Source organism: Heptranchias perlo, chromosome 45 (genome assembly GCF_035084215.1).
Source record: "Heptranchias perlo isolate sHepPer1 chromosome 45, sHepPer1.hap1, whole genome shotgun sequence".
NCBI classification, from domain to species: domain Eukaryota; kingdom Metazoa; phylum Chordata; class Chondrichthyes; order Hexanchiformes; family Hexanchidae; genus Heptranchias; species Heptranchias perlo.
Window position 1 is genome coordinate 1,332,897 of NC_090369.1, and position 24,801 is coordinate 1,357,697.

Consider the following 24,801-nt stretch of genomic DNA (forward strand, 5'->3'; position numbering starts at 1 on the left):
TGGCCTGATTTACGCGGCTGTGAAGCCTCACAGGACGTTCGAGGGGCCCGTATAAATGCAAGTTTCCATTGTGGGGGCGCAGAGGGCCCTGCCTGGAAAGGATGTTGCGGCGCCTCCCGTGGTCGAATAGCCCGTGCTTCGGCTGGCCAGAGAAACACCGACACGTTGGACGGTTTTCAGAGGGCGCAGCGTGTGCCAGTGGAACTGTGCCCAGTCTGAGGGAGAAGATTTCACTCCAGGTTTAAAGTGATTACGCATTTGATGATTCGGGCCAATGATCAGGAGCAGGAGGCCTGGTAATTGTTCGAACTCCCCCCCGCCCGACCCAGGGTGAAGAGTGAGCATTAAATTGTAGGGACGGACAGATCACAGAGACCTGGAGTGTGAAAGTATTTATAACTCTGAGCCCTGAGATTGGATTAGCAGTGGCGTGTGATTGCTCTGTGTCTGTTCTGTCTCGTGTTATTTACTGTGGATGTGTTTTGGGAGGGGGGAGAGTCTAGACAGGGGGCTCACGATGAGATGTAATGATGGGACATTTATAGACTCCAACTGTGAAAAATACCCAGCTGGACAATTCGAGATTCTGTCCGTCCAAATTTGGGTTGTGTCTCGAACGAGCATTTTGAGCTGTGTAATATTGGGGTACAGTACAGGTGGGTCCGGGTCTGTCACTGTATAACACTGGGGTACAGTACTGGTGGGTCCGGGTCTGTCACTGTATAACACTGGGGTACAGTACTGGTGGGTCCAGGTCTGTCACTGTATAACACTGGGGTACAGTACTGGTGGGTCCGGGTCTGTCACTGTAACACACTGGGGTACAGTACTGGTGGGTCTGGGTCTGTCACTGTATAACACAGGGGTACAGTACTGGTGGGTCCGGGTCTGTCACTGTATAACACTGGGGTACAGTACTGTGGGGTCCAGGTCTGTCACTGTATAACACTGGGGTACAGTACTGGTGGGTCCAGGTCTGTCACTGTATAACACTGGGGTACAGTACTGGTGGGTCCAGGTCTGTCACTGTATAACACTGGGGTACAGTACTGGTGGGTCCAGGTCTGTCACTGTATAACCCTGGGGTACAGTACTGGGGGGTCCGGGTCTGTCACTGTATAACACTGGGGTACAGTACTGGGGGGTCCAGGTCTGTCACTGTATAACACTGGGGTACAGTACTGGTGGGTCCAGGTCTGTCACTGTATAACACTGGGGTACAGTACTGGTGGGTCCAGGTCTGTCACTGTATAACACTGGGGTACAGTACTGGGGGGTCCAGGTCAGTCACTGTATAACACTGGGGTACAGTACTGGGGGGTCCAGGTCTGTCACTGTATAACACTGGGGTACAGTACTGGGGGGGTCCGGGTCTGTCACTGTATAACCCTGGGGTACAGTACTGGTGGGTCCAGGTCTGTCATTGTATAACACTGGGGTACAGTACTGGGGGGTCCAGGTCAGTCACTGTATAACACTGGGGTACAGTACTGGGGGGTCCAGGTCTGTCACTGTATAACACTGGGGTACAGTACTGGGGGGGTCCGGGTCTGTCACTGTATAACCCTGGGGTACAGTACTGGTGGGTCCGGGTCTGTCACTGTATAACCCTGGGGTACAGTACTGGTGGGTCCAGGTCTGTCACTATATAACCCTGGGGTACAGTACTGGTGGGTCCGGGTCTGTCACTGTATAACCCTGGGGTACAGTACTGGTGGGTCCGGGTCTGTCACTGTATAACACTGGGGTACAGTACTGGGGGGTCCGGGTCTGTCACTGTATAACACTGGGGTACAGTACTGGGGGGGTCCAGGTCCTGAGGTGGAGTGAGGGGAGATCTATCTGCTTCCCTCTGTGCTGCTCGCAGTTCACTGGATGACACATTTACATCGACACTCCCCTCTGTGTTATTTTTACACCTCTGTTTAATGAGTAACCAACATGGTGTAAACAGCCCATTTGGGTAAGTGAATGCCCTGCTTCTCGTGCTCCTGGTGTCAGTGACAATCCTGGGCACTTTATTTCCTGCCAGTGCACAGAATGAGTGCAGTGATAACGCCTCCTGGCTGTTATATTGTTTCTGGTGTGTGTGTCCCATGGACACTTGGGTTCAGGACGTGCTGTTCTGCCTTTCGGGAGGCATTATTTTAGCCGACTCACACGAGGAGGCCGTGTGTCGCTGAATTAAAAAAAACCAGAATTTCAAATCAAAGGCAGAAAATGCAGGAAAGACACTTGGCAGGTCAGGCGGCGTCAGGCGGAGGCCACAACATTTCAGGGCGCTGACCTTCCGTCCGAGCTGGAAGAGGTTGGAGCTTTAACCGTTTTTAAGACGAGTGCAGAGACGGGGAAAAGATCGGGGCGGGGCTGGGGAAAGAAGGAAAGGGGGAGGTCTGCGGGAGGGCGGGAGTGATGGTGCGAGCCAAGGAGGGTGGGAATGGGACAGGTCAAGAAAGAAAAGATGGGTCTCGGGGAGCAGATCCATTACCAGCACCTGCGGTCTGAGAACAGTGATGATCTGAGGATATTGAACTCAATGGTGGGGCCCGTCAGATTGTCAAGTATCTCAATGGGGTGCTGTTTCTCGAGAGTCCCTTCTGATTGATTCACCCCATCTTCCGAAGGCTGTACGATGAAAGAGAGATTAAAACCCAGAGACGAGAAACTAAAATGATAAACTATTCCGCAGGGCCAAGTCGGCAGTGCTTGTGGGAGGGTGAAAGATTACAATGTACCGTCACAATAAATCTCCCAGGGGTGAAAGCTATTAATGGCAAACAGAAACTCTTCCTGTGATTGACGTGGACTAAAACACCAGTGGATGGCGAAGGGTCTGTTATACTCCGGTCCTGGACACAAAGTCAGAGAGTTCACTGGAGTTACCGTCACACACTAGAGCTGCTTGTACCGGCCGGTCATTCTGTATTACATCCATTTCCACCTGTACGGGAAGGACTGCTGAAGGAGTGTTTGACGGGACAGTGTAGAGGGAGCTTTACTCTGTATCTAACCCTGTACCTGCCCTGGGAGTGTTTGATGGGACAGTGCAGAGGGAGCTTTACTCTGTATCTAACCCTGTACCTGCCCTGGGAGTGTTTGATGGGACAGTGTAGAGGAGCTTTACTCTGTATCTATCCCTGTACCTGCCCTGGGAGTGTTTGATGGACAGTGTAGAGGGAGCTTTACTCTGTATCTAACCCTGTACCTGCCCTGGGAGTGTTTGATGGGACAGTGTAGAGGGAGCTTTACTCTGTATCTATCCCTGTACCTGCCCTGGGAGTGTTTGACGGGACGGTGTAGAGGGAGCTTGACTCTGTATCTAACCCTGTACCTGCCCTGGGAGTGTTTGATGGACAGTGTAGAGGGAGCTTTATTCTGTATCTAACCCTGTACCTGCCCTGGGAGTGTTTGATGGGACAGTGTAGAGGGAGCTTTATTCTGTATCTAACCCTGTACCTGCCCTGGGAGTGTTTGACGGGACAGTGTAGAGGGAGCTTTACTCTGTATCTAACCCTGTACCTGCCCTGGCAGTGTTTGACAGGACGGTGTAGAGGGAGCTTTACTCTGTATCTAACCCTGTACCTGCCCTGGGAGTGTTTGACGGGACAGTGTAGAGGGAGCTTTACTCTGTATCTAACCCTGTACCTGCCCTGGGAGTGTTTGATGCGACAGTGTGGAGGGAGCTTTACTCTGTATCTAACCCTGTACCTGACCCTGGGAGTGTTTTGATGGGACAGTGTAGAGGGAGCTTTACTCTGTATCTAACCCTGTACCTGCCCTGGGAGTGTTTGATGGGACAGTGTAGAGGGAGCTTTACTCTGTATCTAACCCTGTACCTGCCCTGGGAGTGTTTGACGGGACGGTGTAGAGGGAGCTTGACTCTGTATCTAACCCTGTACCTGCCCTGGGAGTGTTTGATGGGACAGTGTAGAGGGAGCTTTATTCTGTATCTAACCCTGTACCTGCCCTGGGAGTGTTTGATGGGACAGTGTAGAGGGGAGCTTTACTCTGTACCTAACCCGTGCTGTACCTGCCCTGGGAGTGTTTGATGGGACAGTGTAGAGGGAGCTTTACTCTGTATCTAACCCATTACAGTGCTATCAAGCGGCACTTACTCACCAATAACCTGCTCACCGATGCTCAGTTTGGGTTCCGCCAGGACCACTCTGCTCCAGACCTCATTACAGCCTTGGTCCAAACATGGACAAAAGAGCTGAATTCCAGAGGTGAGGTGAGAGTGACTGCCCTTGACATCAAGGCAGCATTTGACAGAGTGTGGCACCAAGAAGCCCTAGTAAAATTGAAGTCAATGAGAATCAGGGGGAGAACTCCCCAGTGGCTGGAGTCATACCGAGCACAAAAGGAAGATGGTAGTGGTTGTTGGAGGCCAATCATCTCAGCCCCAGGACATTGCTGCAGGAGTTCCTCAGGGCAGTGTCCTAGGCCCAACCATCTTCAGCTGCTTCATCAATGACCTTCCCTCCATCATAAAGTCAGAAATGGGGATGTTCGCTGATGATTGCACAGTGTTCAGTTCCATTCGCAACCCCTCAAATAATGAAGCAGTCCGAGCCCGCATGCAGCAAGACCTGGACAACATCCAGGCTTGGGCTGATAAGTGGCAAATAACATTCGCGCCAGATAAGTGCCAGGCAATGACCATCTCCAACAAGAGAGAATCTAACCACCTCCCCTTGACATTCAACGGCATTACCATCGCCAAATCCCCCACATCAACATCCTGGGGGTCACCATTGACCAGAAACTTAACTGGACCAGCCATATAAATACTGTGGCTACAAGAGCAAGTCAGAGGCTGGGTATTCTGCAGCGAGTGACTCACCTCCTGACTTCCCAAAGCCTTTCCACCATCTACAAGGCACAAGTCAGGAGTGTGATGGAATACTCTCCACTTGCCTGGATGAGTGCAGCTCCAACAACACTCAAGAAGCTCGACACCATCCAGGACAAAGCAGCCCGCTTGACTGGCACCCCATCCACCACCCTAAACATTCACTCCCTTCACCACTGGCACACAGTGGCTGCAGTGTGTACCATCCACAGGATGCACTGCAGCAACTCGCCAAGGCTTCTTCGACAGCACCTCCCAAACCCCGCGACCTCTACCACCTAGAAGGACAAAGGGCAGCAGGCACATGGGAACAACACCACCTGCACGTTCCCCTCCAAGTCACACACCATCCCGACTTGGAAATATATCGGCCGTTCCTTCATCGTCGCTGGGTCAAAATCCTAGAACTCCCTCCCTAACAGCACTGTGGGAGAACCTTCACCACACGGACTGCAGCGGTTCAAGAAGGCGGCTCACCACCACCTTCTCAAGGGACGGGCAATAAATGCCGGCCTCGCCAGCGACGCCCACATCCCATGAACAAATAAAAAAACACGCAGGGTAAACGTACACCGTCTCAAGAATCCATATTTCCAAGGGTGCCCCCCCCTAGTGCACTAATGTGTCAATTGTTCACACCAACTGCCCTTGTGTTTGTGAATCAGATTCACACTTTAGTGCAATGTCCTCTCCAGTTGTCTGCTGCCCCCCGTATGCTAACTTGCACCCAGTCCCGTTCACTTCCATCACCCCCTGCGCTCGCTGACCGACACTGGCTCCCAGTCCGGGAACGCCTCGAATTAAAAATTCTCCATCCTGGTGTTCAAATCATGCCCCTTCCCCATGGCCCTCGCCCCCCCTGACCCTCCCTATCTCTGTAACCTCCTCCAGCCCTGCAACCCCTCCCAGATCTCTGCCCCCTCCAATTCTGGCCTCTTGCGCATCCCCCCTCCGATTTCAATGAAATTGATTATCCCTGAGGTGGTGAGAGACGCCGGAGAAAATGCTCAACCTTCCTTTCTTTACCTGGCCGCGATTTGCGGGGGTCAGAGGGGAAAGGTCAGTTCCGAATTGTGAGGCCGACCCTTGGAGCAGGGGAAGGGGCTTCGCGCGCGGTGTTGCGCGGGCTGGGCCGGGAGCCGGCCGGGCTGCTCAGTCGGTGCAGAATGTTTCCCCCCACCCCCGCCCACCTCCGGGGCTCGTGACTCCTTCAGTGTGGTCACACCCAAACCCCACGTGGGCGGTGGCTGTCTGTGCATTCCTGGCGGACAGGAGTCGACCACAGCAGCGGCAGCCCCCAGTCATCCAGTGCCTCTCACGTGGTAAAAAACGCCCCCCGCACCCCCCCAAGTGTAAATCGGACCACTTCAGGGGATAGTAGGACAGGTGACCAAAAGCTTGGTCAAAGAGGGAGGGTTTTAAAGGAGCGGAGAGAGAGAGAGAGAGAGAGGTGTTAAGATACGGGGGATTGATTGACAGGTGAATGCTGCTGAGAAGGAGTGGGCCTATGGTCACTGATTTTGTGCCAAGGCAGCCTCTGAGGAGCTTGCAACGTGGCAGCATTGCCGGTTACAGACGTGTGTGTGTGTGTGTGTGTGTGTGTGTGTGTGTGTGCATTGACACACACAGATCTATAAATATTCAGTCGTGAGCCAGCTGGGCCAGGTCTGCCCTGCACACTGTCTGGGGCCCTGAACACTGCGCGGTTGAATAAAACCTTCCGTGGTCCTGGGACGTCTCATTCCCGCGCCCCTCGCCGAGACCATCGCCCGCCTTCTCCAAGAGGCTGGCCTGTGGTCTTGCCGGCCTTTCGTTCTCAACGCGTGAGCCTCGGCGGGGATATTCGACTGCGGGGGGCCTCGCACCCGCGCTTTCCTGCGAAGTGTGGCGGCTGGTGGTGGTGGGGGGGAGCGCGGTCGCTGGATAACGATCAGTGGGGAGGGGGTGGGGGGGGGGGGGGGTGGGATTCCCGGCTGATTTCCACCCCCCCCCCCCCCCCCGCCTCCCCCAGGCTCTCTTTCCTCAGCTCGAGGACACTGTGCCCCTGAGTTTGTATGAGTGCAGTCAGTCCCCCTCTGTCCCAGCCACACACACACACACACACACGCTGGGAGAGCCGGGGAGAGCTTTGATGTTTCTGGGCTGGCAGGGTTGCCAACAGTCACACTGGCAGAGCACTGAGTGTGCCACGTCCTGCCTTCCTGATTCACTGTCCCACCCTGATCCTGTGCTCAGTGTGAGAGAGACAGCACTTTCACTCTTTCACCACTCCTCCTTCACTTTTTATCTTCCACTCTCCCCTCCTGGGCCCTTTCTGTCTTTTCCTTTCTGATATCTGTGTCTCTGTCTCTCTCTCTGTCTCTCTCTCTGTCTCTCTCTCTCTCTCTCTCTCTCTGTCTCTCTCTCTGTCTCTCTCTCTCTGTCTCTCTCTCTCTCTGTCTCTCTGTCTCTGTCTCTCTCTCTCTCTCTCTCTCTCTCTCTGTCTCTCTCTCTCTGTCTCTCTCTCTGTCTCTCTCTCTCTCTCTGTCTCCTCTCTCTCTCTCTGTCCTCTCTCTCTCTCTCTGTCTCTCTCTCTCTCTCTGTCTCTCTCTCTCTCTCTCTCTGTCTCTGTCTCTGTCTCTCTCCCTCTCTCTGTCTCTCTCTCTCTCTGTCTCTCTCTCTCTCTGTCTCTCTCTCTCTGTCTCTCTCTCTCTCTCTCTCTCTCTCTCTGTCTCTGTCTCTGTCTCTGTCTCTCTGTCTCTGTCTCTCTCTCTCTCTGTCTCTCTCTGTCTCTCTCTCTCTGTCTCTCTCTCTCTCTCTCTGTCTCTCTCTCTCTCTCTCTCTGTCTCTCTCTCTCTGTCTCTCTCTCTCTCTCTCTGTCTCTCTCTCTCTCTCTCTCTGACTCTGCCTGTCTGTTCTGTTCAGGCTCAGTTCTTTGGTGTGCAGGGGGAGTAGGGGGGCGCTGGGGGGGGGAGTAGGGGGGCACTGGGGGGGGGGAAGTAGGGGGGCACTGGGGGGGAGTAGGGGGGCGCTGGGGGGGGGAGTAGGGGGTCACTGGGGGGGAGTTAGGGGGGCGCTGGGGGGGGGAGTAGGGGGGCGCTGGGGGGGGTGGGAGTAGGGGGGGGCGCTGGGGGGGGGGAGTAGGGGGGGCACTGGGGGGGAGTAGGGGGGGCGCTGGGGGGGGGAGTAGGGGGGCGCTGGGTGGGGGGGGAGAGTAGGGGGGCGCGCTGGGGGGGGGGGGGGGAGTAGGGGGGCGCTGGGGGGGGGTGTTGGGGAACGGGGGTGTAGCGGGGGGGGGGAGCGCCGGGGGGAGTGGGGGTGTACGGGGGGAGTACCGGGGTACACACGGTCTCTCCAGAACCCTGTGCTCTAAGATTTCTCAACAGGAGACCCCCACAGACCCCCACAGACCCCCACATACCCTCACAGACCCCCACATACCCCCACAGACCCCCTCACAGACCCCCACACAGACCCCCCCCCCCCACCCCCCCCTGCACCCCCGCCCCCACAGGACCCCCACAGACCCCCACAGACCCCCCCACATACCCCCACAGACCCCCACAGACCCCCCCCACAGACCCCCTCACAGACCCCCTCACATACCCCCACAGACCCCCACAGACCCCCACAGACCCCCACAGACCCTCACATACCCCCACAGACCCTCACAGACCCCCTCACAGACCCCCACAGACCCCCTCACAGACCCCCACAGACCCCCCCCACATACCCCCACATACCCCCACAGACCCCCACAGACCCCCACAGACCCCCACAGACCCCCACATACCCCCACAGACCCCCCCACAGACCCCCCCAGACCCCCTCACATACCCCCACAGACCCCCACAGACCCCCCCACAGACCCCCCCACAGACCCCCACAGACCCCCACAGACCCCCTCACATACCCCCACAGACCCCCACAGACCCCCACATACCCCCACATACCCCCACATACCCCCACATACCCTCACAGACCCCCACAGACCCCCACAGACCCCCACATACCCCCACAGACCCCCACAGACCCCCTCACATACCCCCACATACCCTCACAGACCCCCCCACAGACCCCCACAGACCCCCTCACAGACCCCCTCACATACCCCCACAGACCCCCACAGACCCTCACAGACCCCCACATACCCCCACAGACCCCCCCACAGACCCCCACAGACCCCCACAGACCCTCACATACCCCCACAGACCCCCACAGACCCCCACAGACCCCACAGACCCTCACATACCCCCACAGACCCTCACAGACCCTCACATACCCCCACAGACCCCCACAGACCCTCACATACCCTCACATACCCCCACAGACCCCCACAGACCCCCACAGACCCCCACAGACCCCCACATACCCCCACATACCCCCACAGACCCCCACAGACCCCACAGACCCCCACAGACCCCCACAGACCCCCACATACCCCCACAGACCCCCCACATACCCCCACAGACCCCCACAGACCCTCACAGACCCCCACAGACCCCCACAGACCCCCACAGACCCCCACAGACCCCCACAGACCCCCACAGACCCCCACATACCCCCACAGACCCCCACATACCCCCACAGACCCCCACATACCCCCACATACCCCCACAGACCCCCACAGACCCTCACATACCCCCACAGACCCCCACATACCCCCACATACCCTCACATACCCTCACAGATCTCACTCTGCATCTGTTGTTGACTGTAGTCACAGTGTGTGCCCTCCCTTGCTTACCCTAAACTCAACCCTAAACTCAACCCTTCCAGCTGCCCTTCATGCATGCAGTAGATGATCCCAGAACTGAGAGTTTCTAACTATCAGGAAGGATTGAACAGACTGGGGGTCTTTTCTCCAGAAAAGAGAAGGCTGAGGGGTGACCTGATAGAGGTCTTTAAAATTATGAAGGGAGTTCGATAGGGTAGACATAGAGAAGATGTTTTCACTTGTGGGGGAGACCAAAATCTAGGGGCCATAAGTACAAGATAGTCAGTAATAAATCCAATCGGGAATTCAGGAGAAACTTCTTTACCCAGAGAGTGGTGAGAATGTGGAACTCACTCCCACAGGGAGTGGTCGAGGGGAATAACAGAGATGGATTTAAGGGGAAGCTGGATAAACACATGAGGGAGAAAGGAGGAGAAGGATATGGTGATAGGGTGAGATGGAGTAGGGAGGGAGGAGGCTCGTGTGGAGCATAAACACCGGGATAGACCAGATGGGCCGAATGGCCTGTTTCTGTGCTGTAGACTGGATGTAATTTGAAAGTGGTTGCTGCTCCGAGGGTGTTTTGATGTGAGAAAAGTCATTTTTATCTTGTACTCGTCAAAGTGAGGGATTTTAGGGCTGTAAAACGGAATTCCCATTCCCACAGCCCCTTTCACCACCTCAGGACGTCCCAAATCACCTCACAGCCAATCAAGTACTTTTTGAAGTGCGGTCACTGTTGTAATGTGGGAAACGCAGCAGCCAATCTGCGCACAGCAAGATCCCACAAACAGCAATGTGATAAATGAACCAGATCATCTGTTTTTTAGTGATGTTGGTTGAGGGATAAATATTGGCCCCAGGACCCCGGGGAGAACTCCCCCTGCTCTTCTTCCAATAGTGGCCGTGGGATCTTTTACATCCACCTGAGAGGGGCAGACGGGGGCCTCGGTTTAACGTCTCGTCCGAAAGACGGCCCCTCCGACAGTGCAGCGCTCCCTCAGTACTGACCCTCCGACAGTGCAGCGCTCCCTCAGTACTGACCCTCCGACAGTGCAGCGCTCCCTCAGTACTGACCCTCCGACAGTGCGGCGCTCCCTCAGTACTGACCCTCCGACAGTGCGGCGCTCCCTCAGTACTGACCCTCCGACAGTGCGGCGCTCCCTCAGTACTGACCCTCCGACAGTGCGGCGCTCCCTCAGTACTGACCCTCCGACAGTGCGGCGCTCCCTCAGTACTGACCCTCCGACAGTGCGGCGCTCCCTCAGTACTGACCCTCCGACAGTGCGGCGCTCCCTCAGTACTGACCCTCCAACAGTGCGGCGCTCCCTCAGTACCGACCCTCCGACAGTGCGGCGCTCCCTCAGTACCGACCCTCCGCCAGTGCGACGCTCCCTCGGTACTGACCCTCCGACGGTGCGGCGCTCCCTCGGTACCGACCCTCCGCCAGTGCGACGCTCCCTCAGTACCGACCCTCCGACAGTGCGGCGCTCCCTCAGTACCGACCCTCCGCCAGTGCGACGCTCCCTCGGTACCGACCCTCCGACGGTGCGGCGCTCCCTCGGTACCGACCCTCCGACGGTGCGGCGCTCCCTCTGTACCGACCCTCCGACGGTGCGGCGCTCCCTCAGTACCGACCCTCCGCCGGTGCGGCGCTCCCTCAGTACCGACCCTCCGCCAGTGCGGTGCTCCCTCAGTACCGACCCTCCGACAGCGCGGCGCTCCCTCAGTACCGACCCTCCGACAGTGCGGCGCTCCCTCAGTACTGACCCTCCGACAGTGCGGCGCTCCCTCAGTACTGACCCTCCGACGGTGCGGCGCTCCCTCAGTACTGACCCTCCGACGGTGCGGCTCTCCCTCAGTACTGACCCTCCGACGGTGCGGCGCTCCCTCAGTACTGCACTCGGGAGTGTCGGCCTGGATTATGGGGCTCGAGTCTCTGGATTGGGGGCTCGAACCCCCGACCGTCTGACCCAGACCGGGGAGCGAGACCCACCGAGCCAGTGGGTGAACACCTGTCGCAAACCAGAGACTCTTGCTGGGAGAATGCTCGTCTGGGAGGGATATCGAGCCCAACTCGTTCCCAATGGCCCTCTAACCTTCTGGAGCTCAGCATCTCAAGTCAAGAGTCATGACCTCCAGGAGAGAAGTGGGGAGAGGGAACATGTGAGGAGTCGAGAGACCTTTCTAGTTGCGAGTACTATTTTCATCCTCCCATCTCTCTCCCCTCCCAGGTAAACAGGAACAGAAAGCTGATCCACCACAGACCAGAGTAGATTTACCTGCCGATTCTGGACCCAGCCCCGCAACGCCATTTAGTGGACGATATTTTTAAAAAGGACAATTTAATAATAACATCTGTTGAAATGGAACTGGAGAGACTGTCCAACGCTGAAGAGGCAGAAATGTTGGCTAACGGTAACCATGTCAACGACCTCAGCCCGGAGAAGGTCACATTGACCGATGGGTAAGTCTGGTCACCCATTTCTCTCTCTCTCTCTCTCTCTGTGTCCTTGACCATGGTTGGGGGAGGAGCAGCCATGAAATTACAAAGCCACTAATCGTAGACGCAGGACATCACAATAAGGCCGTCAGAAAGGAAGCCAACCGGGCAACTTGGCTTCATCTCCTGGAGGGGCAGAATTGCAAAGCAGAGACGTTTTGTTAAACTTGTATAGAACCTTGGTTAGACCACAGTTGGAGCACTGTGCACAGTTCTGGTCTCCATATACCTTGGTTAGACCACACTTGGAGCACTGTGCACAGTTCTGGTCTCCATATACCTGGGTTAGACCACACTTGGAGCACTGTGCACAGTTCTGGTCTCCATATACCTTGGTTAGACCACACTTGGAGCACTGTGCACAGTTCTGGTCTCCATATACCTGGGTTAGACCACACTTGGAGCACTGTGCACAGTTCTGGTCTCCATATACCTTGGTTAGACCACACTTGGAGCACTGTGCACAGTTCTGGTCTCCATATACCTTGGTTAGACCACACTTGGAGCACTGTGCACAGTTCTGGTCTCCATATACCTTGGTTAGACCACACTTGGAGCACTGTGCACAGTTCTGGTCTCCATATTCCTTGGTTAGACCACACTTGGAGCACTGTGCACAGTTCTGGTCTCCATATACCTCGGTTAGACCACACTTGGAGCACTGAGCACAGTTCTGGTCTCCATATTATAAAAAGGATACAGAGGCACCGGAGAAGGTGCAAAAAAAGATTTACAAGAATGATCCCAGAACTGAGAGGTTCTAATTATGAGGAAAGACTGAATAGGCTGGGGCTCTTTTCTCTATAAAAGAGAAGGCTGAGGGGTGACCTGATAGAGGTCTTTAAAATTAAGGAAGAGTTCGATAGGGTTGACGTAGAGAAGATGTGGGGGAGATGATAAATATAAGAGAGTCAGTAATAAATCCAATAGGGAATTCAGGAGAAACCTCTTTACCCAGAGAGTGGTGAGAATGTGGAACTCACTCCCACAGGGAGTGGTTGAGGGGAATAACAGAGATGGATTTCAGGAGAAGCTGGATAAACACATGAGGGAGAAAGGAATAGCAGGATATGGTGATAGGGTGAGATGGAGTAGGGAGGGAGGAGGCTCGTGTGGAGCATAAACACCGGGATAGCCCAGGTGGGCCGAATGGCCTGGTCCTGTGCTGTAGACCCATTGTAACTCGAGGCGATGGTGCAGCGTGAAACTTGCCCCAGCTGGCAATACGAGTTATAAATTGAGGTCTCTGTTCTGATGGCTATCGCTGTTCAAACACACTTGTTCAACCCTTGAGTTCGGAGAGAGCTGTTCAGTGCCCATCACAATGTCAGTGTGTTTGCAGAAGGTCAGGTGAGATTATCAGCCGAGCTCTACATTAGTTGCAGCCTAACCTTGACTCCCTCACCATAAACATTGGTCTCTGGGTGTCCTCGTACAAGAAACACAGAAAGTTAGCACGCAGGTACAGCAGGCGATTAGGAAGGTAAGTGGCATGTTGGCCTTTATTGCAAGGGGGGTTGGAGTACAAGAGTAAGGAGGTCTTACTGAACTATACAGGGCTTTGGTGAGACCTCACCTGGAGTACTGCGTACAGTTTTGGTCTCCTTATCTAAGGAAGGATATACTTGCCTTCGAGGCGGTGCACCGAAGGGTCACTCGATTAATTCCTGGGATGAGAGGGTTGTCCTATGAGGAGAGATTGAGTAGAATGGGCCGATACTCTCTGGAGTTTAGAAGAATGAGAGGTGATCTCATTGAAACATATAAGATTCTGAGGGGGCTTGACAGGGTAGATGCTGAGAGGCTGTTTCCCCCATGGCTGGAGAGTCTAGAACATGGGGGCACAGTCTCAGGATAAGGGGTCGGCCATTCAAGACTGAGATGAGGAGGAATTTCTTCACTCAGAGGGTTGTGAGTCTTTGGAATTCTCTACCCCAGAGGGCTGTGGATGCTCAGTCGTTGAGTATATTCAAGGCTGAGATAGATAGATTTCTGGACTCTCGGGGAATCGAGGGATATGGGGATCGGGCAGGAAAGTGGAGTTGAGGTCGAAGATCAGCCATGATCTGATTGAATGGCGGAGCAGGCTCGAGGGGCCGAACGGCCTACCCCTGCTCCTAGTTCCTACGTTTCTCACTCAAACTCACTCTGTTAAACTGGTCCCTTATCCATCTTACCATAGAATCTAACAGTGCAGAAACAGGCCATTTGGCCCAACGGGTCTGTGCTGGTGGAACGTGGGTTGGTGCTTGGAGCAAGAATTCCGTTTCCCTGTCGAGCCAGACCATTGGCTGTTTTTTCCCCCGAGCTAGCACGACCTTTCTCAACAGCACTGTTGAAGGCTGGACGCCAGCATTTGAGAGATGAGCCTCGCTCAGCTCCCGATGGGAGGCTGGTGGAGTGGGCCATGGAGATTGGCGATGCAAAAAGACCAAGATCCACCTCGTTTGTCGTCTCCCGTCCAGGGAGCTGCACAGTTCAACGATAAACGTAGAAATTCTCTGGAGAAGTGGAGGCTCGTGTGGAGCACAAACACCGGGATAGACCTGTTGGGCCAAATGGCCTCTTTCTGTGCTGTACATTCGATGTAATGGATTGTTGACCAATCATATCAATCAATCTCTATCAATTAATCAAAAACAGACCCGGACACGAGGCGAGGAAATCCCAATGGTGGGAGAGTTTTGGGATTTGACAGGTCCAAAGTCACCTTCCCTTCCCAAACCTGCTCCACTCGCCACATGCCATGTCCCGAGTTACTCCGATACTGGATCCCAAAATCCTATTTTCCGGCAGAAGTTTTATCAAACTTGCATTTCATTCAATCAAAACTCTGTGCTTCCACCATCTGCCAAGGGGTCCGTATCCCATAGACTCCCCACCCGCTCCCTGAAATAATGGGGCTGGTTTCCCCATCGGGAGAATTGACAGGATCGGGAGTGAAACTGCCCTGTCGGAGGGTCAGTACTGAGGGAGCGCCGCACTGTCGGAGGGTCAGTGCTGAGGGAGCGCCGCACTGTCGGAGGGTCGGTGCTGAGGGAGCGCCGCACTGTCGGAGGGTCAGTCCTGAGGGAGCGCCGCACTGTCGGAGGGTCAGTACTGAGGGAGCGCCGCACTGTCGGAGGGTCGGTGCTGAGGGAGCGCCGCACTGTCGGAGGGTCAGTACTGAGGGAGCGCCGCACTGTCGGAGGGTCGGTACTGAGGGAGCGCCGCACTGTCGGAGGGTCAGTACTGAGGGAGCGCCGCACTGTCGGAGGGTCGGTGCTGAGGGAGCGCCGCACTGTCGGAGGGTCAGTACTGAGGGAGCGCCGCACTGTCGGAGGGTCAGTACTGAGGGAGCGCCGCACTGTCGGAGGGTCAGTACTGAGGGAGCGCCGCACTGTCGGAGGGTCGGTGCTGAGGGAGCGTCGCACTGTCGGAGGGTCAGTACTGAGGGAGCACCGCACTGTCGGAGGGGCCGTCTTTCGGATGAGACGTTAAACGGAGGCCCCGTCTGCCCCTCTCAGGTGGATGTAAAAGATCCCACGGCCATTACTGGAAGAAGAGCAGGGGGGAGTTCTCCCCGGGGTCCTGGGGCCAATATTTATCCCTCAACCAACATCACTAAAAAACAGATGATCTGCTCATTTATCACATTGCTGTTTGTGGGATCTTGCTGTGCACAAACTAGCTGCTGCGTTTCCCACACTTCGAAGAAAGGACTTGATTCTGGCAGCGTGTTGAACGTGGCCCTCCCCTGGGATTCGGCTGGCCTTGAGATGACTCTTGGGGATTAGTCATATTAACACACAGTGGGTGAGCAGTTCATTTAATCTCCCCACCCACACACTGACTTTTCTCACAAACCCTCTGCTCGTGTAAGATCAGAATTAGATCTGTGCTTTTAAAGAAAGAAAGAACTTGTATTTCTACATCACCTCTCACCGCCTCAGGACGTCCCAAAGCGTTTCACAATGAAGTAATTTTTGAAGTGTGGTCACTGTTTGTAATGTGGGAAACGCAGCAGCCAATCTGCGCACAGCAAGATCCCACAAACAGCAATGTGATAATGAGCAGATCATCTGTTTTTTTTAGTGATGTTGGTTGAGGGATAAATATTGGCCCCCGGACCCCGGGGAGAACTCCCCCTGCTCTTCTTCCAATAGTGGCCGTGGGATCTTTTACATCCACCTGAGAGGGGCAGACGGGGCCTCGGTTTAACGTCTCATCCGAAAGACGGCCCCTCCGACAGTGCGGCGCTCCCTCAGTACTGACCCTCCGACAGGGCGGCGCTCCCTCAGTACTGACCCTCCGACAGTGCGGCGCTCCCTCAGTACCGACCCTCCGACAGTGCGGCGCTCCCTCAGTACCAACCCTCCGACAGTGCGACGCTCCCTCAGTACCGACCCTCCGACAGTGCGGCGCTCCCTCAGTCCTGACCCTCCGACAGTGCGGCGCTCCCTCAGTCCTGACCCTCCGACAGTGCGGCGCTCCCTCAGTACCGACCCTCCGACAGGGCGGCGCTCCCTCAGTACCGACCCTCCGACAGGGCGGCGCTCCCTCAGTACCGACCCTCCGACAGGGCGGCGCTCCCTCAGTACTGCCCCTCCGACAGTGCGGCGCTCCCTCAGTACTGCCCCTCCGACAGTGCGGCGCTCCCTCAGTACTGCTACCGGGGAGTGAGGGCTCGAACCCCTGATGATCTGACTCCGAGGGGCGAGTGAGACCCACAGCTGAGACCTGTACAGAGCTGGAGGGTCCCAGGTTGTCCCCCTGGTCAGTGAGCTGATTATCAGCCAGGCATTAGAGTCCCGATGCCGATGATGCCTACCACAGTTGAGAATCTGAAGATTTAAAAATCACCAGTGTGTCTCGATAGCAAATGGTATGTTGGCCTTTATTGCAGGGGGTTGGAGTACAAGAGTAAGGAAGTCTTACTACAATTGTACAGGGCTTTGGTGAGACCTCACCTGGAGTACTGCGTACAGTTTTGGTCTCCTTATCTAAGGAAGGATATACTTGCCTTAGAGGCAGTGCAACGAAGGGTCACTAGATTAATTCCTGGGATGGGAGGGTTGTCCTATGAGGAGAGATTGAGTAGAATGGGCCGATACTCTCTGGAGTTTCGAAGAATGAGAGGTGATCTCATTGAAATGTATAAGATTCTGAGGGGGCTCGACAGGGTAGATGCTGAGAGGCTGTTTCCCCTCGCTGGAGAGTCTAGAACATGGGGGCACAGTCTCAGGAAAAGGGGTCGGCCATTCAAGACTGAGACGAGGAGGAATTTCTTCACTCAGAGGGTGGTGAATCTTTGGAATTCTCTCCCCCAGAGGGCTGTGGATGCTCAGTCGTTGAGGATATTCAAGATCGATAGATTTTTGCACTCTCGGGAAATCGAGGGATATGGGGATTGGGCGGGAAAGTGGAACTGAGGTTAAAAATCAGCCATGGTCTGATTGAATGGCGGGGCAGGCTCGAGGGGCCGAATGGCCTCCTCCTGCTCCTGTTTCTGGTGTTCTGATACTGACCCACGATTTTGGGGATTTATTTTTCCAGCTATGAAGGAACTGAATCCACGACTGCTGAATGTGAAGAATTCCTGCCTCACAAATCCGGGAAAAAGCAGATCCAGTTCACTGACGTAAGAGAATTCCTCCCTTTCAGTTTGAGTTGTGCCAATTGCGGACGAGGGCCCGTTTTGTAAAATTCCAGGGAGATCCGATCTTTCCAATTTGTTCCCACTGCGCGGAATCCCAACGGACCGAAACCCCCTCACCGTTTGTTTTAAGAAGTCCAGGAGGAGGCCATTCAGCCCCTCGAGCCTGTTCTATAGGAACCGGAGGCTGCCTCAAGCCAGCCCGGGCCCGCAGCATGAAACTTCCCTCGACTGGACACTAAACTTACAGAGAGGACAAGGGAATAAATTGCAACGATGTCAACACCAGTGTAGATGGAGATACACAGTACACGCACTTAACTCTGTATCTAACCCTGTACCTGCCCTGGGAGTGTTTGATGGGACAGTGTAGAGGGAGCTTTACTCTGTATCTAACCCTGTACCTGCCCTGGGAGTGTTTGATGGGACAGTGTAGAGGGAGCTTTACTCTGTATCTAACCCTGTACCTGCCCTGGGAGTGTTTGATGGGACAGTGTAGAGGGAGCTTTACTCTGTATCTAACCCTGTACCTGCCCTGGGAGTGTTTGATGGGACAGTGTAGAGGGAGCTTTACTCTGTATCTAACCCTGTACCTGCCCCTGGGAGTGTTTGATGGGACAGTGTAGAGGGAGCTTTACTCTGTATCTAACCCTGTACCTGCCCTGGGAGTGTTTGATGGGACAGTGTAGAGGGAGCTTTACTCTGTATCTAACCCTGTACCTGCCCTGGGAGTGTTTGATGGGACAGTGTAGATGGAGCTTTACTCTGTATCTAACCCTGTACCTGACCCTGGGAGTGTTTGATGGGACAGTGTAGAGGGAGCTTTACTCTGTATCTAACCCTGTACCTGCCCCTGGGAGTGTTTGATGGGACAGTGTAGAGGGAGCTTTACTCTGTATCTAACCCTGTCCCTGCCCTGGGAGTGTTTTATGGGACAGTGTAGAGGGAGCTTTACTCTGTATCTAACCCTGTACCTGCCCCTGGGAGTGTTTGATGGGACAGTGTAGAGGGAGCTTTACTCTGTATCTAACCCTGTACCTGCCCTGGGAGTGTTTGATGGGACAGTGTAGAGGGAGCTTTACTCTGTATCTAACCCTGTACCTGCCCTGGGAGTGTTTGATGGGACAGTGTAGAGGGAGCTTTACTCTGTATCTAACCCTGTACCTGCCCTGGGAGTGTTTGATGGGACAGTGTAGAGGGAGCTTTACTCTGTATCTAACCCTGTACCTGCCCTGGGAGTGTTTGATGGGACAGTGTAGAGGGAGCTTTACTCTGTATCTAACCCTGTACCTGCCCCTGGGAGTGTTTGATGGGACAGTGTAGAGGGAGCTTTACTCTGTATCTAACCCTGTACCTGCCCTGGGAGTGTTTGATGGGACAGTGTAGATGGAGCTTTACTCTGTATCTAACCCTGTACCTGACCCTGGGAGTGTTTGATGGGACAGTGTAGAGGGAGCTTTACTCTGTATCTAACCCTGTACCTGCCCCTGGGAGTGTTTGATGGGACAGTGTAGAGGGAGCTTTACTCTGTATCTAACCCTGTCCCTGCCCTGGGAGTGTTTTATGGGACAGTGTAGAGGGAGCTTTACTCTGTATCTAACCCTGTACCTGCCTTGGGAGTGTTTGACGGGACAGTGTAGAGGGAGCTTTACTCTGTATCTAACCCTGTATCTGCCCTGGGAGTGTTTGATGGGACCGTGTAGAGGGAGCTTTACTCTGTATCTAACCCTGTACCTGCCCTGGGAGTGTTTGACGGGACAGTGTAGAGGGAGCTTTACTCTGTATCTAACCCTGTACCTGACCCTGGGAGTGTTTGATGGGACAGTGTAGAGGGAGCTTTACTCTGTATCTAACCCTGTACCTGCCCTGGGAGTGTTTGATGGGACAGTGTAGAGGGAGCTTTACTCTGTATCTAACCCTGTACCTGCCCTGGGAGTGTTTGATGGGACAGTGTAGAGGGAGCTTTACTCTGTATCTAACCCTGTACCTGCCCTGGGAATGTTTGATGGGACAGTGTAGAGGGAGCTTTACTCTGTATCTAACCCGTGCTGTACCTGCCCTGGGAGTGTTTGATGGGACAGTGTAGAGGGAGCTTTACTCTGTATCTCTTGATGGAGTGTGTTGTGATGAGGCGGGGACACACACACACTCTTGTGATCGAACTGAACGAGCGAACCCTCACTCACTGCTGCTCCCTCTGCTTCTTTCTCTCCACAGTTTGAAGGAAAGACCTCTTTTGGTATGTCGGTGTTCAACCTGAGCAATGCCATCATGGGCAGTGGCATTCTGGGCCTGTCCTACGCCATGTCCAACACTGGCATTGTCCTCTTTGTGTGAGTATGGGAGAATGACTGGACCTTTCTGTCTGCAGCGGGTGTGTGGCAGCCGAGAAACAGCCTTGCAAAGTTGGGGGCCACGAAAAGACTATTTGTTTTAATTTGATAAACGGCCTGCAGTATTTCAGCGGTGATCTGTCATGAATTAACATCGATTATTGGTGACCAATGAACTTAATTTAAATCCATTAACTGGTTGGATTGAACTGGTAGGAATGGCCTTCCGTGAGGCTGGATGTGGAGACCCTGATTTTATGGGGGTGGGAGAGGGGGGAGGGGAGAGGGGAGAGGGGGGCCGTGAACCCGGGGAGTCCAGGGACCGATCTCTACCGTTGGGCCTTTGTTGCCCCGATTCTCCCAGAGTCCCTCCCTCCTGAACCGGGGGTGGGAGAGGGGAAGCTCGGCCTGTGATGGGTGGGGGAGCCCGGGGTAAGGGTGAGGCCCAGGGTAATGGAGGGGCGGGGGGGGGCCGAGGTAATGGGGGGGCCCAGGGTAATGGAGGGGACTGGGGTGGGGGGAGGGCCGAGGTAATGGGGGAGCCCAGGGTAATGGGGGGGGCCGAGGTAATGGGGGGGCCCAGGGTAATGGAGGGGACTGGGGTGGGGGGAGGGGTGCACGAGTTAAGGGGCTCCCTCATGAGGCCCAGAGGAGAACTCCTTCCTTCCTTCCTCCTCCTCCTCCTCCTCCTTCTGGCCCACGATCCCCCCTCCCGGCAGGTCTGGCCTGATGGGAAATGGACACTTTCCCCCACCTGCTCAGGCCTCCGAAAGGTACCGATGACATCATTGGCCCCGATGACATCATTGGCCCCGATGACATCATTGGCCCCGATGACATCATTGGCCAAATGACATCGGCCCCGATGACATCATTGGCCCCAATGACATCATTGGCCCCGATGACATCATTGGCCCCGATGACAGTGATGCTGATGAAATCCTTGATCCCGATGACATCATCGAGCCCCGATCTGCATATTTAAAGGAGCACTCCCCTTACCCTGAACAATACCCTCCCCCCACACCCTGCCCCTGCCATGACGTGATGAGGTACTGAGACCAGCTGCCCATTGGACCTGAAAGTCTGCCACCTTGAGCATTGCAATCACCACTTTCCATGGGTAAATGCAGGCAGACTTTCTGATCTAGTTGGACGGGGCAAGTTGGAGGCATGTTGAGGGACAAATATACTCAGAAAGTTCCCAGCAACTGAAACACTCTCTCAGGATTAGAAACATGGATGTTCAGTCTTTCATCAAATGAGTAATCCAGGGTACGGGAGTGTGGGGATTATATTACTGGACCGGTAATCCAGGGTACGGGAGTGTGGGGATTATATTACTGGACCGGTAATCCAGGGTATGGGAGTGTGGGGATTATATTACTGGACCGGTAATCCAGGGTACGGGAGTGTGGGGATTATATTACTGGACCGGTAATCCAGGGTACGGGAGTGTGGGGATTATATTACTGGACCGGTAATCCAGGGTATGGGAGTGTGGGGATTATGTTACTGGACCGGTAATCCAGGGTACGGGAGTGTGGGGATTATATTACTGGACCGGTAATCCAGGGTACGGGAGTGTGGGGATTATGTTACTGGACCGGTAATCCAGGGTACGGGAGTGTGGGGATTATATTACTGGACTGGTAATCCAGGGTACGGGAGTGTGGGGATTATATTACTGGACCGGTAATCCAGGGTACGGGAGTGTGGGGATTATATTACTGGACCGGTAATCCAGGGTACGGGAGTGTGGGGATTATATTACTGGACCGGTAATCCAGGGTACGGGAGTGTGGGGATTATATTACTGGACCAGTAATCCAGGGTACGGGAGTGTGGGGATTATATTACTGGACCAGTAATCCAGGGTACGGGAGTGTGGGGATTATATTACTGGACCGGTAATCCAGGGTACGGGAGTGTGGGGATTATATTACTGGACTAGTAATCCAGGGTACGGGAGTGTGGGGATTATATTCCTGGACTAGTAATCCAGGGTACGGGAGTGTGGGGATTATATTACTGGACCGGTAATCCAGGGTACGGGAGTGTGGGGATTATATTACTGGACCGGTAATCCAGGGTACGGGAGTGTGGGGATTATATTACTGGACTAGTAATCCAGGGTACGGGAGTGTGGGGATTATATTACTGGACCGGTAATCCAGGGTACGGGAGTGTGGGGATTATATTACTGGACCGGTAATCCAGGGTACGGGAGTGTGGGGATTATATTCCTGGACTAGTAATCCAGGGTACGGGAGTGTGGGGATTATATTACTGGACCGGTAATCCAGGGTACGGGAGTGTGGGGATTATATTACTGGACCGGTAATCCAGGGTACGGGAGTGTGGGGATTATATTACTGGACCGGTAATCCAGGGTACGGGAGTGTGGGGATTATATTACTGGACCGGTAATCCAGGGTACGGGAGTGTGGGGATTATATTACTGGACCGGTAATCCAGGGTACGGGAGTGTGGGGATTATATTACTGGACTAGTAATCCAGGGTACGGGAGTGTGGGGATTATATTACTGGACCGGTAATCCAGGGTACGGGAGTGTGGGGATTATATTACTGGACCGGTAATCCAGGGTACGGGAGTGTGGGGATTATATTACTGGACTAGTAATCCAGGGTACGGGAGTGTGGGGATTATATTACTGGACCGGTAATCCAGGGTATGGGAGTGTGGGGATTATATTACTGGACTGGTAATCCAGGGTACGGGAGTGTGGGGATTATATTACTGGACCGGTAATCCAGGGTACGGGAGTGTGGGGGTTATATTACTGGACCGGTAATCCAGAGTGGCTCGGTGATACCGTCCATCACTGGCCGAGTCCTGACTGCCAGGGAATGCCAGCGGGCTATTCTACTGTATGCGGCGGTGCAGTCAAGGTCCTGACTCCCTTTCTAACTGGAGGCACTCGATGCCAGTGGGGAGCAGGAGTTGCCCTGCCTGATTTCTCTGTATCCCGCCCTCTCCAGTTGCAAGCCGCGGTGGGGAGTGTTTTAACAGCATTCCCATGCTTCGCCTCCCCTCTTCACTCTGCAATCTCCTCTGTGCCTTGCATCATCTCTGCCCGCCAGGCCTGGCCAGCTGGCACCGTCTCAACTCTGCACACAGATACCAAGCGGGAGTGGCCCATGTGTTTCGATCGCCTGCTCCCCTGCAGTTAAAGAGACGACCTGTATTCACAGGGCACTGTCCACCTCCTCAGCACGTCCCAGAGTGATTTACAGCCAGTGGTAAAACACTGGTTCGGCCACAACTGGAGCATTGTGTCCAGTTCTGGGCACCGCACTTTAGGAAAGATGTGAAGGCCTTAGAGAGGGTGCAGAAGAGATTTACTGGAATGATTCCAGGGATGAGGGACTTTAGTTCCGTGGATAGACTGGAGAAGCTGGGTTTGTTCTCCCTGGAACAGAGAAGGTTGCGAGGAGATTTGATCGAGGTATTCAAAATCATGAAGGGTCCAGACAGAGTAGATAGAGAGAAACTGTGCCCATTGGCGGAAGGGTCAAGAAACAGAGGGCGTAGATTTAAGGTGATTGGCAAAAGAACCAAAGGTGAGATGGGGAAAAACTTTTTTACGCAGCGAGTGGTTTATGATCTGGAATTCACTGCCCGAGGGGGAGGTGGAGGCAGATTCAATCATGGCCTTCAAAAGGGAACTGGATAAGTACTTGAAAGGAAAAAATTTGCAGGGCTACGGGGATAGGGCGGGGGAGTGGGACTAGCTGGATTGCTTTTGCAGGGAGCCAGCACGGACTCGATGGGCCAAATGGCCTCTTTCTGTGCTGTAACTTTTCTATGATTCTCGGGTCCGAAGTACTTTTTTTGAAGTGCGGTCACTGTTGTAATGTGGGAAATGCAGCAGCCAATTTGTGCACAACAAGATCCCACAAACAGCAATGTGATAATGAGCAGATCATCTGTTTTTTTTAGTGATGTTGGTTGAGGGATAAATATTGGCCCCAGGACACCGGGGAGAACTCCCCCTGCTCTTCTTCCAATAGTGGCCGTGGGATCTTTTACATCCACCTGAGAGGGGCAGACGGGGCCTCGGTTTAACGTCTCAGAAAGACGGCACCCCCGACAGTGCGGCGCTCCCTCAATAATGACCCTCCACTGTCGGAGGGTCGGTACTGAGGGAGCGCCGCACTGTCGGAGGGTCGGTGCTGAGGGAGCGCCGCACTGTCGGAGGGTCGGTACTGAGGGAGCGCCACACTGTCGGAGGTGCCGTCTTTCTGATGAGACGTTAAACCGAGGCCCCGTCTGCCCCTCTCGGGGGGACATAAAATATCCCACGGCCACTATTGGAAGAAGAGCAGGGGGAGTTCTCCCCGGGGTCCTGGGGCCAATATTTATCCCTCAACCAACATCACTAAAAAAAAACAGATGATCTGCTCATTATCACATTGCTGTTTGTGGGATCTTGCTGTGCGCAGATTGGCTGCTGCGTTTCCCACATTACAAACAGTGAGCACACTTCAAAAAAAAGTACTTTGTTGGCTGCGAGACGCTCTGGGACGTCCTGAGGCGGTGAGAGGCCCTGGAGAAATGGGAGTCCTTTCTAAAGTATCTCAGGAGGGTGCCATCTTTCACATGCCCGCTCTCGGGGTCACACTTGACGGATGGCCAGCTGGGAGCGAGGTAAATGGAGACGGCCCTCCTTATCTCTATGGCTCAGCAGGTGACCAAGAAAGAGGAGGGTTTGGGGGGTGGGGGTGATTTGGGGTCCAGAAGTCGCTCTCCAAAGAAG

The 24,801-nt window shown here is 54.5% G+C and overlaps 1 protein-coding gene across 2 annotated transcripts in view; it reads left to right on the plus strand.

Annotated features, from left to right (window-relative positions):
• Positions 1 to 111: 111 nt before the first annotated feature.
• LOC137306784 (sodium-coupled neutral amino acid transporter 3-like) overlaps positions 112 to 24,801 on the plus strand; it is a 60,311-nt gene continuing 35,621 nt past the window's right edge. For both annotated transcript variants that reach the window (XR_010958935.1, XM_067976164.1), the window contains exons 1-4: positions 112 to 296; positions 11,783 to 12,015; positions 17,587 to 17,671; positions 19,904 to 20,019. Coding sequence is in view for 1 of the 2 variants with exons in the window: in XM_067976164.1 (XP_067832265.1) it covers positions 11,915 to 12,015; positions 17,587 to 17,671; positions 19,904 to 20,019 (302 nt within the window). In the remaining variant the exon portion in view is untranslated. The remainder of the gene's footprint in view (positions 297 to 11,782; positions 12,016 to 17,586; positions 17,672 to 19,903; positions 20,020 to 24,801) is intronic.